This window comes from Ostrea edulis, chromosome 8 (genome assembly GCF_947568905.1).
Source record: "Ostrea edulis chromosome 8, xbOstEdul1.1, whole genome shotgun sequence".
NCBI classification, from domain to species: domain Eukaryota; kingdom Metazoa; phylum Mollusca; class Bivalvia; order Ostreida; family Ostreidae; genus Ostrea; species Ostrea edulis.
In genome coordinates, this window is record NC_079171.1 from 15,206,262 (window position 1) to 15,220,056 (window position 13,795).

The following is a 13,795-nucleotide window of genomic DNA, read 5'->3' on the forward strand; positions in this document are numbered from 1 at the left end:
TTTATAAATAAAAATATAGTAATTGTCTAAGGGGGGAAGAATGTGGTAGTATCGGTCTATATTATCTCCATTTCATTATTTTCTACTTACTTGTCTACGTAAATTCCTATCTTCGTATTCGAGTTGTTTATTTCATGAAACAGGAAGAGAATTATCTTTTATTTTCAAACGTATTTTATTACAAAACTTCTCATTGGTTACTTCTAGATTTATTATCAAATCACATTACAGGTAACTTTTACTCTCATTCTTTTGTTAAAAATAGTATTTAAACCCGAGCACAACCGTGCTCGGGGCTTCTGCTGAGCCATTCCTTGCAACAAGGTAAATATCAGGAGTTGTCCCACCCTGTATTTTTGATTATTGTTTCTTTATTTTTCCTATTTAGTTATATTTTTCTCTCAAGCCACATTCATTCCCCGGGATTATTATTTTGGTATTTATCATACAATTGTTTATTAAAGGTTTAAAACTTTATTTATTTATTATTTTATTGCTAGCCTCACTCTAGGCGGACTCAAACTTACCTGGAGAAATCTAAAGGGTTGAATATTTTATATAACACCTATCATCATTAAAAAAAACACAACGCGAAGTAAAAAGAACATATCAATAGTAGTGGCAGAATGTCCAACTACTACATAATAAAAAGTGACATTGAACCAAAACCTTTGTCATACTATCGCTGAATTACATTGCCCAATTCTGTGAACACAGTTCGCATAAATATTTCGGACATGAGCTACGTACACATGTGTTTACTCAGAGAATTGATTGATTGAATATTGTTAACATCCCACTCGGGAATATTTCACTCATGGAGACGTCTACTCATAGAACATACTTTATATACTGTATCAATTCAAATAAATAGAAGTTTTAAAGCATTGTCTTACCGAATAAGTAGTTTCTCTAGGAAAGAGCAGTTCAGTACAATGTCCAGCGAAATGGGAACATAGCCACATTCTTTCCAGCGATCTCTTGCATACACAAACAAGATGTGTTTGTGAAACACAAATGTGCCCGATAATGGCCAATTCCGAAGATGGCCAAGGTCACAAGGACAAATATCTTGGTACCAGTAGAAAGATCTTGTCACAAGAAATGCTCATGTACAATACGAAAGCTCTAATATTTACCATGTAGAAGTCATTACCAATGTAATTTTTTTTAAAGTAGGTCAAATGTCAAGGTCAAAAGGTTTAGTACCAACGGAAAGGTTTTGACACAAGGAATACTCATGTGAAATAACGAAGCTCTATCACTTACTGTTCAAAAGTTATTAGGAAGGTTAAAATTTTCAAAAAGTAGACGTCTCCATATGAGTGAAATATTCTCCAGCGGGACGTTAAACAATATTTAATCAATCAATCAATTAAAGAGTAGGTCAAATTCCAAGGTCAAGGTCACAGGTTAAAAAATGTTGGTACCTACGTAAAGGTCTTGTCAAAAGGGATACTCGTGTGGAATATCAAAGCTCTATCACTTACTGTTCAAAAGTTATTAGCAAGGTTAAAAGTTTCAGACAGAATTACAGACAGGACAAAAATAATAAGCCCCCCGATCTTCTATCTCAGGGGCATAAAAATATATGTGCCCTTAAAACTTTGACGTAACACCCAGAGAACGTGTACATATTTGCGCAACAATTGAAATGTCAAAATTGGCTGCAACAAAGTCCTTTAAGGACATACGAGACCTCTCTCAATGATATATGATTATTCGTAACATTTCGCGTACAACTCACTTGCATTCCAAGTTAACGCCGTTATCGTTCTCGTTTGAAAATTATACAATAATACTACAATACGTAATTTGACGTTTATTAATCTGCGTGATGAGTCTACTAACTGATAAAACAAACCCTTTGAAAATGTGGAATGTTTCATTTTGAATTTCAGTCCTTGGCAATGTTTTTTTAAAAGGTTTGAACTGGATTCTTTTATGTTTTTAATTTACCCTGACGTCATAACACTGTATCATAACATAATGAAGATGTTCAGTTCAGTTTATTTTTCACTCAAACCATGGAATGGTACATGAAACATATTTACATATATACAATAACAGGGGGTCAAACTGTAAAATATGAAAGTTACGCATTGTCCATGTTTTCTCATTGTCATTTAGATAAATAATATGTGTATATCCTATCGCGACAACATCTGTCGTGCAATTCTAGTTATTAGACGGGGCACGAATGATAAAGCAGGATGCCCGGTGTGATGTGACGTTTTGTTTTCCATACTTAACAGAATTTTCCGGCTGGTGCGATTATTTTGCAATTATATATTAAGAGCTGGGAATTTAAGTACGTAATTGTCACATAGAACAGCTGCTCTGAAAGTAGATAATAAATTGGCAGATAATATATGAATTTCATCATTTCATTTTCTCTATTTCACAAGTAGAGACACCACAATACGTTGATAAGGATGACCCAACTCATAGGCGTCTGGACGATGATGTGGACAATACTTTTCTTGCAGGTAAATAATTTTCAAATAGAAGTAGTGTAATTAGTTTGAATGAATACTTGATCTTTTTCTCTCTCCACCTGCGATACATATCTTAATTGTGTGAATTTTTTCATGGAGTCCCGTCGGGACCTGGGTTAGAATAGGTCCTCGGTACCTCTTGCTTGTCGTAAGAGGCGACTAAATGGGGCGGTCGTTCAGATGAGACCAGGGCCGTAAATTACATGGAGGCGGAGGAGGCAGCTGCCTCCTCCAACTTTTGAGCCAAAAAAAATTAAAATTTAAAGTTCATTAGAATTTATGTTGTTTCCAATAACTAAGAACATGATACCTCCCTTAAAAAGCATTCCAAATCTTTCTTTTAGAATGAGTTAGTCAAGTAACATCTTAGAAGGCCCTAGAATCAAGGATTTTGCACGAAACGTGTTCAGTGTGCACAAAATGTGCTCAGCGTCTGGGGACCTGGGCGGCCCCCAGACCCCCGCCTAATTTCCTGCCTCCTCCAAATTGAAGGTTAATTTACGGCCCTGGAGACCACAAAACCATGGCCCCTTGTCACAGCACGATAAAGATCCTTCCCTGCTAATAGACCTACATTTTGCAGCCCTTCACCGGCAGTAATGACGTCTCCATGTGAGTGAAAAATTCTCGAAGCGACCAATTTTCTTGAAACTTCCGCTTGAATATTTGAACGCCCTAAAACAGAATGGCAATACGTTAAATGATATAGCAAGATCACATACATATAGCAATATGTTAAGTATTTGTATTATAAATATATATAATCATCATAACAACAGCATGTGACATTTTGTTGTTGTTCGTTTTCTGATATGGTATGGCGTCGTCCGTCTGGATCTTGTGGGCAAGATACAGACCAAACTGTAAGCTCTAGGATTTTACAACTTGGTACATTTGATCACAATGATGAGAGGAAGATGCCTATTGTTTTTCAAGGTGACAGGTCAAGGTCGCAACATCTCTTAGTTGGAAAACCCTGTAGGCAGGATACAAATCGAACCGTAAGCTCCAGAATATTAAAAATTGGTAAATTTGATAGCCATGATGAGAAGATGCTTATTATTTTTTCAAAGTCACAGTATCACTTAGTAGGAAAACCTTGTAGGCAGTATACAAATCGAACTGTTGGGGCTAGGACCGTCAAACTTTGTACACAAGTGGAGCATGCCTATTATTTATTAAGGTCAAGGTCGTAGTAGCAGGATGCAGACCGATTAGTTTTGGCAAGGACCATCATACTTGGTACACATACACTGTACATCTTATGCCAAGTGAAAATATTACATAGAGAGTACATGATTTGTCTTGTTGTTTTTTCGATGCAAACAAAGTTTGTCACACCCTGATGATTGCTGATACTACATGTACTTGAAACCAAGTTCAACAAATCATGATGTAAAGAAAAACTATGTTAGCTTTTCACAGGCGTATTATGTACTGTTGGCGGTACTCTTGTTCGCTTACTAATAGTAAAAATTTCCTTCCGTAAAACATTGAAATACTTGTAATTGTTTTTGTATTGAAGGTGTCCGCGTCCGCTTTGATAAGACCATACCAGCACAGCATCTTTAGGGTGAAATCAATTAAAAAGGTGCCTTCGAGAGGGACCAATGGAGTCGATTTCACGATCATCGCAAACATAGAAAGCGCTGTTGACCTAGGGCTCAACTTTAACGGATCACTACGACTTGGTATTCAATATTACTTTCAAATTTAACTCATGGTAAAACGTTCTATGGGCTGGGGTGTCACGCTTGATAAGAAAACCGCATGTGTTTGAAAGAATGTTCGGTAATGGAGATAACATACATGTGTGATAATTCTTCAACCTACATTGACGTATGTTTAACGTTCCCTGAAAAAACTATCACTCATGTGGGGAGAATACTAGCTACAGGTTAAAAGCGAAGTCATACCATACACGTGAAAATAACCAACTTTCCAAGTAAAATAATAGAAACTTAATGTTGTAAATAGAGAAGAATGTTATATCGTTAAAATGATGTAATTTCCTTAGAATGTGTATGCTCTGAATCTTAGCTTAGAACCCCGTGTTTTCACACAGTCAGATTTATAATAAAATATCAGAGGTTGCTTGTTTAAGGTAGTGATAGCATGGGTAAATGAAAATTAATGAATGTATGAATTTGTTTTATTTTTACATATTTAGTAGTTTATAGTATCTGTAACTAATTATGAACGTATCATATATTGTTTCCATCGTCTGTTATTACTGATGCTTACGTTCTTGATCTATTCCGGAATCGGAAACGAAAATAGTCTCTTTTTAGATACTACATGAATAAACCACGTGATGCCTTACAATCAATGTAAAATATTCAGCGATAAAAGTTCTGACACGATGTACGTTTGGGTATGTCGGAAATGTCCATCTCCTTCGATTGGCAAGTAAAATTTAACTCAGTCTGTACTTGTAAATGAAAGGCCAATGACAGATTTCCAGCTGACTACTCACAAATACATTTTCAAATACAAGTATAACCATACAGATTTAAAATTTATCCTCACAAATAATCTTTAAACTGACATTTACACATGCAATACCATGACATGCAAGATCCATGCACGTGTCGATCTTCGTAAAAAAACGGATTAAACTTTTGAGCTGCCATCATATTTTGAGAATCAGTAGTTCTGTTCTGATTTCGTACAAAATAATTATGCCAGTTGTTATTGGAGACATTTGTCTGATTTCCAATTCGATTTTTAACCCCCCCCCCCCCCCCCCCCCCCCCCCCCGAAATAAGCACACCCCTGACTCGATCAAGAAATTCCTTTTTTGTTTCCGTTAACATTTTCAACAAGCATCCATACTCAACATAACACAGTCTGATTGTTCAAATTGTCATAGTCACACTATATAAATGTTAGAATACAAAGAGAGATAACTCACGTTTTTGGACAGGCCTATTCCAAAAATGAAGTTTATTTATTCTTTAAATTTACATTCTACATTCATTTCTGTTGTAATTATTAAAATAGACGAACGAGAGAGAGAGAGAGAGAGAGAGGATGAATTTATTATTTGAACTTGCATTTCAAATATTTAGCTGTTAAGAGTTTAACTTGCTTTTTGTAGGATGTGTCAAATTATAACTGTATGATGAAATCTCCATAAAAGTGGAATAGTTTAATGTACATATCAACCTTGATGACAGAAATGTCCCCTTGATGACACATATGTCTATATCATCTCTTTCTGTATCAGTCTTTAAACATGCAAAATCTTAAAAGTATTTTTTTAAAATAACATTTCTATCATGCTATTCATTTCTAAACTCTTGTACACTTTTTAATGAAAGACATACCATTAAAACAACTGCAATGCAAATTTTAAAGTGAAAATCCCTTAGCTTAAAATTTCCCAAATATTTACTTTAGTATAACTAGCCTTATAGACTCATGTGCATGTAGTATTGTAAACCCTACAACGTCTAGGTTTCATTGGATACAGTGGACCGGTATTATGAGGTCTATAAAGTTCACTTTTACCAAAATCCCACGGATGACGGCTTAATGCAGATTTGACTGTAATTAGTTAAACAAGTTTTCCTCTTCTTTATCCTCAGCTCCATCATATCAGCACCGCCTTGTCGCACCATTTGAAAGAACGAACGGGTCCCGGACGTTATATGCAGCATCCTTGGATGTCGTACACAGTGCGCATTTTGAAGATATGATGCTCGATTTGAACAGCGGGAACGAGAGCTTACTCTTTTCATTAAGACTTAATGCTCTCTCTTTCGACATCGAAGCAAAGCCGACGAATTTTTACAATTCTATCACCTTCATGATTTATAAGTACGCTGTACCTCATGGAATGCGGTACGCAGTCGATATTGAACCTAAAATACGCGCGTTCAGAGTCACTAGCACATTTAGCCTGGGATTGGAGCGACCTGTTGGAAGTACTTGGGTAAAGGTTTCGAACACTGCCGCCTACAGTTCTGGCTTTATATCCGATAGATACGCCAGCATTACTTTGAACCAAACTGCAATGGATGCTGATCATGTTCGGGTCCGGAAATTGGCGTATATGCTGATAGCTTCGGTGGAGATGACAGGCGCGTCTCGCAGTGGGAATGCCATTTCAACATACAGAATAATTTGAAAAATTTAAATACAGTATAAAACAAATAAGTGAATACGGTGGAAGTACATGGATACTCTTCCATAGTGACGTTCTTAATAAATTATATAGGAAATTTAAATTTCCTTGTTTCATATGATACTTCTCTTCAACAGAAAGTTTTTGTTTGTTTACGATTCCACACCAGCGGTTTCCCAACTATATACATGTATCAGCTTTAAAGTTGAAAAAGTGTCCGGTTTTGAAGTTTTTTGGTCGGCTCGATCCCGAACACAGGGCGCCATGTTACGCCCTGTAAAATCTACAAAAAAATCTTGTTCTGCATATACAATGTAATTTGAATTCTGATATCAGCAACAGTATAAAACAAGATGTGCTCATAAAACTTAAATGCCCCCATGCCCCATAGTGCCTATTTTGATCAAAGACTTTATAAAATGTAATATATTTAACAGTAACACGATATAACTAATTTGGACCTACCCTAGGTTGCAAATTAACAATTTTAGTACATCGTTTTCTGTTTTTCCTATACATGTATATGCATTTAGTCAGCAAACTTGAAAGAAATTTTGGAAATGAAAAAGGCATTAATTAACTATTGATAATAATTTTGGCTCCACCCTGGAATCAATAACCTTCCTGGAATCATGATATTTACAATTTTGGTGAAGGACTTCATGCTCCTTTAAATCTATTTGGTTTCAATTTATCATCAATAACATAAGAGGTTTTTAAATTATTTACAAATATACATATACACTGTTTACATGTATACGACATTTGGCCCCGCCCTGGAGTCAGATTGATTTGCATATTGTTAAAATTTCCACTCGCGAATGTTTCACTCATATGGATATGTCACCATTGCTGGTAAATGGCTGAGGCATTTAAACATAAGTTCAGCGCTTACGGCCTTAATTTATCGTGCTACACCTGCTGTGACACGGAGCCTCGGTTTTTGCGGTCCCATCCGAAGGACCGTCCCATTTAGTCACCTCTTAAGATCAGCAAGGGATATTAAGGACGTATTGTAACCCGGATCCCCATGGGTCACCCTGGGGTAAGAACCTCTACCCCCAGGAATAATGAAATTCATAACATTGGTAGAGACCTTCCTTGCATTACAATCCCGTGAGGATCCGGGTTAGAATTATTCCGAGACTCCTCTGACTCTACCTCCGCTTTTATATTGTGACTTGTGCATGTTACACGATAAAAGCGGGGGTAAGAGACAGAGGATTAGGTTAGAATAGGTCCTCAATACCCCTTCCTTGTCAAGTTGTGGCACGATAAAGATTCCTTCCAGCTCAATAGTCATAGGCGCCGAGCATAGGCCTAAATTTTGCAGCCCTTCACTGGCGACGTCTCCATATGAATGAAGTATTCTCAAGAGGGACGTTAAAACAATACACAATCAATCAATCCTTGCACTACAGGTTGCTCAGGTCTTCTAATGTGTATAGTTGTAGAGACTATTTTTAAATATTGATCAATGTATAGATTGATTGATTGAATGAATATTGTTTAACGTCCCTCTCGAGAATATTTCACTGATATGGAGACGTCACCATTACCGGTGCGGATTTAATCCCCTCCATAAGGTTGCAGAAGCCCTGACAATTACAATTTTTGTCACCCTTGTCTCAAAGAGGCTTCACATCAAATGTAGAAAAGAATTGAAAGTGTAGTTATCAAAATGAAGTTTATAACTGATCATTATGGCTCCACTCCGATACCAAACCCCTACCTCTGGGATCACGAAATTCACAAGTTTGGTTAAAGAGACCATCTGCCCTTTCTAAATACCCATGGTATAGTTTCATTTGAGTATCAATAGCACTAAAACGATGCTATTTAAATGTTTTACACATAAATACTATATTTCAAGTCTGACCCTGCCCTGGAATCAGAATCTCTACCCGGGGGATCATGAAATTTACAATTTTGGCGGAGGTCTTCCTGCATGTAATATTTCTTACATATGTGCGGTTTTGGAAAAAATGTTTTCAAATTGGTCAATTTTCACCCAGTTCCTAGGGTGCTGTTGTCCTGAAATCTACAATTGATGGCCGCCTTGTTGAAAATATGCTTCATACCGAATTTGAAAAGAATTGGAAAGGTAGTTATCAAGAATAAGTTCAAAATGTTCGCTTATTACCCGTCAACGACGGACGGGGATTAACTGAGATGCCCTATAAACGTTAATGTCATAATACGTTAAATATCACTGTAAAAGTCTAAAATTGTCTAGATGGTCACCTTTTATAATTGGCTTGAAATTTTGAGAAGTCTGCTTTGGATTGAAAGTGGGTCGGATAATGAAAGGTGAAGATAACGAACAAGTGATCAATCTCTTAACTCCTATAACAATACAAAATAGATAGTTGGGCAGCCACGGACCCTGGACACACCAGAGATGGGATCAGGTGCCTAGGAGGAGTAAGCATCCCCTGTTGACCGGTCAGACCCGCCGTGAACCCTGCATATAAATTAAAAAAAAAAATATGTTTAATTGTTACTGTGCATTAAAGGGATTGGTTCACGATTTTTGATAAATATATTTTTCATTTTTTATGTTAAACATTAGAAATATAACTCATTTAATGTTGACAGCCAAAGTTTTGACCTTCTGCATACAAGAATGAAAACAATATTTTAGCCTTAAATATGTGTTATGTAAACAAAGACTCGAGTCTTTTTATGTAAACAAACAAACAAGTGGAATATTGCTTTTGTAATATAATCTATCTTAATTTTGCATAATCACAAATTTTTACTTTTAGATGACACATTTCATCCCCAAAATGCTTGAAATGTGAAAGATATATTAATAGTTAGATCGATATCCATTTCTTTTGAAAATTTCGTAAACAATAGCATACCGGAATCTTTGTTTACAAAACAAATAATAAACTCTCTAAAATGAGCTTTCAATGTGAAATCTTTCAAACACATTAGACAGTAGATTTTGATCATTAAAAGTGAAAAACAAAATTTTGGGTAAAATCGTGAGTCAGTCCCTTTAAATTAAAGCTGTATGGTCCGAATTACAATATTTTTTTTCCATCTCGTAAAAACGCTATTAAATCATCGCACGTATGTAGTTATGAGACTGTACGACATATCATACATTATTTCACCTGTTGTAACCCAAATAATTTGATTTTAAATCGATGTTTACAAATAACCGCGTCACCTTGCCATTTCAAGTGACAGTCACGTGACCAGTTTTCAAATCACTGGTGGTCTTATCTGTGTAAAGCTGTGTATTTTGTTATAACAGTACTGTACCATAAGTTTAATAGAAATAAAAATATCAAATACCTCTTAGTAATTCGTTGTTTTACGCTCTTTCAGCCTTAAAACTAGACAGTTGCGTATGAGTTAATACATCATGTTGGGATTCCCCTGACGCGCGTGAGTCTATTTGTAGACGTCTATTATGGGATGAGTTATATATGTAGCCACTATATTTACTTTCTAAATAATATTCGCACTGTTTTCTTTTACATGCAGATGTTTTCAAGCATGTGATTAAGGGAAAGTTAATAACTTTATAAAGTAATTAATCTGCTTTAAAGTAATTATGTACAAAAATAATACATGAACATCGGGTCATACAGCTTTAAGAGAATACATGTATATATATTAGATTGGAAGTTCTTGGATCAGTGATCGGAACATGTTTCACTTGAATAACCGTATCAGAACTAGATTGTTTGATTATTGATGTGGTTTTCCATCCCGTGTAATTCATTAGTTTTACAAAAATCTCATTCAGTCTGCCAAAAAGTACCCGACATGCTCAATTGTACATGTAGGTTGTAAGTTCCATCTACGAATTTTAGAATTAACAATTTTGAACTTAAGTACTGTTTTCGCAGCTTTGTCTGATTTAATCTTGCCACGAATACCAATGTGGTTTGGATTCCAGGAAAATAATTGATATGGGGAACAAAAGTGTTGGGAAACATTTCAATCACAAGACAGACAACTCGTACGAAAAACCGGACCTCAGTGTGTACCGTTACACCGTGGACCATGGTGAAAAGATTCAGTAACGCTCGGGTTCCAGATTGTTGAAGCGATCGGTCTATTTATTTTTCTGACCGGTCGACAGGGGATGCTTACTCCTCCTAGGCACCTGATCCCACCTCTGGTGTGTCCAGGGGTCCGTGTTTGCCCAACTATCTATTTTGTATTGCTTATAGGAGTTATGAGATTGATCACTGTTCGTTATCTTCACCTTTCATAAATGAGAGTTTTCTTTGTCTAACACATATCGCACGGAACGCACAGACGTATTAAGAAACAGAATATGCCCCATACTTTGCATGAAATTATACACTTAGAGGTATTCGAAGTGATAAATTCGTTCGCCTTGTCCGATACAGGTTTTTCTTTTCACACCATGTATTTTTCCGTATCAGGTCACTAACTAACTGTGTAACCAATAGTACATTGAAACAAAAATCGAAGGAACAGCAGCAAATATGTTAATGTCTTAAAAATTCCAATGTATTCAATCAGTGTCAATGAAAGGTGAATCTAACAAACATTGATCAATCTCATAACTCCTATAAAGCAATACAAAATAGAGAGTTGGGCAAATACGGACCCCTTAATAATACCAGGTGGCATCAGGTGTCTAGGAGGATTAAGCATCCCCTGTAGACCAGTCATATCCGCCGTGAGCCCTATATCCTGATCAGGTAAACAAAGTTATCCGTAGTCAGAATTAGTGTACTAAAAACGACCTAACAAGTTAGACAGCATTTGACCCAATGGTAGGTTGTACTGGGAAACTAGATCAGTATAACGACCATAGAATTTGCGAAATGCTGACTTTAAACGAGACTGTTGAAACCCCTGCACCATCAATTTGTTTGTCGGTAGGCTGCCTTGATTTAAAACTAATCATACGCAGTACAAACTCTTGCGTATCAGTTGAGAGATATAAACACCATATGCAGGTGATAATGGAATATTGCCATATAAATATGTGACGTTCACGATTTAGAAGCTGAAATTATCCTGTTTATCATAAAGTTGAGTTGTTAGTTTGTCGTTAAAGGGAAAGGCACCCCCCCAAAAAAATTACATGATCAATGATAGGATTAAAAGATTTGTCATACCATTTGTTGATGATCTACCTAAGCTTCAGTACTAATTTGAAAACGTTAAAAATTAAAAGACCCGCTCTCTATAGAGGCTGCCATGATGTGGAACTCTTTTGTATTCATGACTACAAAAATCAATAATTTTGACGTCACACCGTCTGTTCCGGTTGTGATCAGATTCTAAGATCATCAAAGATGTGCATGCGGTAAATTTTACGAATACATTGTAAATAGGTTGGTGTTTTCCTTTCAAGCAATTAATTACACTAATGCGAAGGGGAGATGTGAAAAAAGGTTGATTTTTGCGAAATCCTGACCCAACCAAGTCATCTGAAAAGAAAATAATATGTAAACTATGGATCCATCATTTGCGTAATGACAAGTTGAGGTTCGAAACATTTGTATGAAGAAAAGTGTACCGTCTGCCTGGTCTGCGACTCGACTGAACGTATTCTTTTCTTAATTTCTTCTTGCGAAAGAACGGGCTCAAATCTATACGGCTCCAAACTTAACTGTTCGTGACTTGTCATGTTTACAGTGCTGTTGATGAAAAACCGGAACTGACGGTATGACGTCATTAATTAAACTTCAATGCCCGCTCACTTAGCGGCGGGTAATTTAAAATACATGATGGGTAAATATTGATTTAATCGTTAAGCAAGGATTTTTGTTGTTAAAGACTATCATTACAATATCAGTAAGTAATACTTTATTCATAAAAGCAACAATGTGCTTAAGGTTGCCTTTCCCTTTAATATCTACTTTCAATAAGATATCCAAGTATGAAGCAGAAATGGATGACTCTGGTGCCTTTTGTTTCGAGTTCAAAGGGCTATATCGAATCGACATCTGAATGAAAATTAGCATTGTTTATAGACAGGGTTTGACACTAAGGCACGTCCGACCGACTGAGTCTACTAAATGATAGGTCTGGTTGGGTAAAATGTCGATTTACTAGTCCGACCGGTCGTGTTGAAAAAATAAACAAGAAACTTTACTTTAAACCATAAGATATTCTATTCTTAACTAAAAAATAATAACTGTAGAGTTTACGAGCAATATTTTGAACCTCATGATGACACAATCTCTAATAAATAAGTCGCGGTCGGAAGTGATGTTTTACGACATCTACTTGATGTTAATGTGTGTAAAGTTATCTTTTACATGAATTTATTTTCATTTTTTTAAAACCCAGTTTATTTTAATCAAATAAAAAAAAGAAAGTTTTTATCAAATTAATAAATTACATCGTAAACAGCCATTTTTCTGTGTTGACATGTGTGCGGGAATGTCTCGATATTCAAATACGACTTATCGTCTTCAAGGAAAAATGTCCCAAGAGAAAAAAAGTAAAAGGTTGGGAGTAAACAAAACAGGGCTTATGAAATAGAGATTTAAAAGAAACGGTTCAGGTCATTTTATTTTAAATGAACTAGAGAATTTCCGTGCCGGGTAGAATTTAAAGAAACAGAAAATGTGTCTGAAAATGAAAGCATTAAATTGAATGACGAGACTAAAGCTATTTTTGTTGTTGAGACAATCCTGTACGTTTTAGTGTTAGTTCATGCAAACTTCATGTTTGTCATTTGAATTAAGTACATTTAAATATGGAGAAACTATCAGTTTCTGGAAAACTGGTCGGGGCTAGTGGATGTAAGGTCAGGTCTAGCAAAAATCATTTGAAGTAGCGCGACTGGTCTAATGCTCAAAAACGTATATGTCAAACCCTGATAGATAAAACGTCGTCGATATGTATGATGTCATTGGGTGAGTGGATCACCCCTGTTACTCCGTTGACACTGTCTTTGGAAATTGTCTTCAGATTATACCTGGCTTGATGTACGTAATAAACTCACATCATTTGAGTTCTGAATCTTTTGTGTGAGCAATCATATGAAAATTTATATAAGGAATTGTTTTATTCTTTATATTTTATAGTTTATACGACGTCATGGGAATACACATCCGTAGGATGACATCAATGTTTAGAAGAACTAGAACTTTATGAATGTGGTTTCATTATTTATGACGGTGCTATATTCTGTCTCCAGGTGATAAATCTC

The 13,795-nt window shown here is 35.9% G+C and overlaps 1 protein-coding gene across 2 annotated transcripts; it reads left to right on the forward strand.

Annotated features, from left to right (window-relative positions):
* Positions 1-270: 270 nt before the first annotated feature.
* Positions 271-6,730, forward strand: LOC125662297 (uncharacterized). Of its 2 annotated transcripts, none has more exons than XM_048894465.2 (4): positions 271-324; positions 2,409-2,489; positions 4,024-4,189; positions 6,089-6,730. In XM_048894465.2, the coding sequence occupies exons 2-4, from the start codon at positions 2,436-2,438 to the stop codon at positions 6,628-6,630; spliced, it is 762 nt and encodes a 253-aa protein (XP_048750422.2). In that variant the 5' UTR covers positions 271-324; positions 2,409-2,435; the 3' UTR covers positions 6,631-6,730. The 2 variants fall into 2 exon arrangements, with proteins under 2 accessions (XP_048750422.2, XP_056002978.1); XM_056147003.1 differs by having other exon boundaries at positions 293-324; positions 2,412-2,489.
* Positions 6,731-13,795: the final 7,065 nt, after the last annotated feature.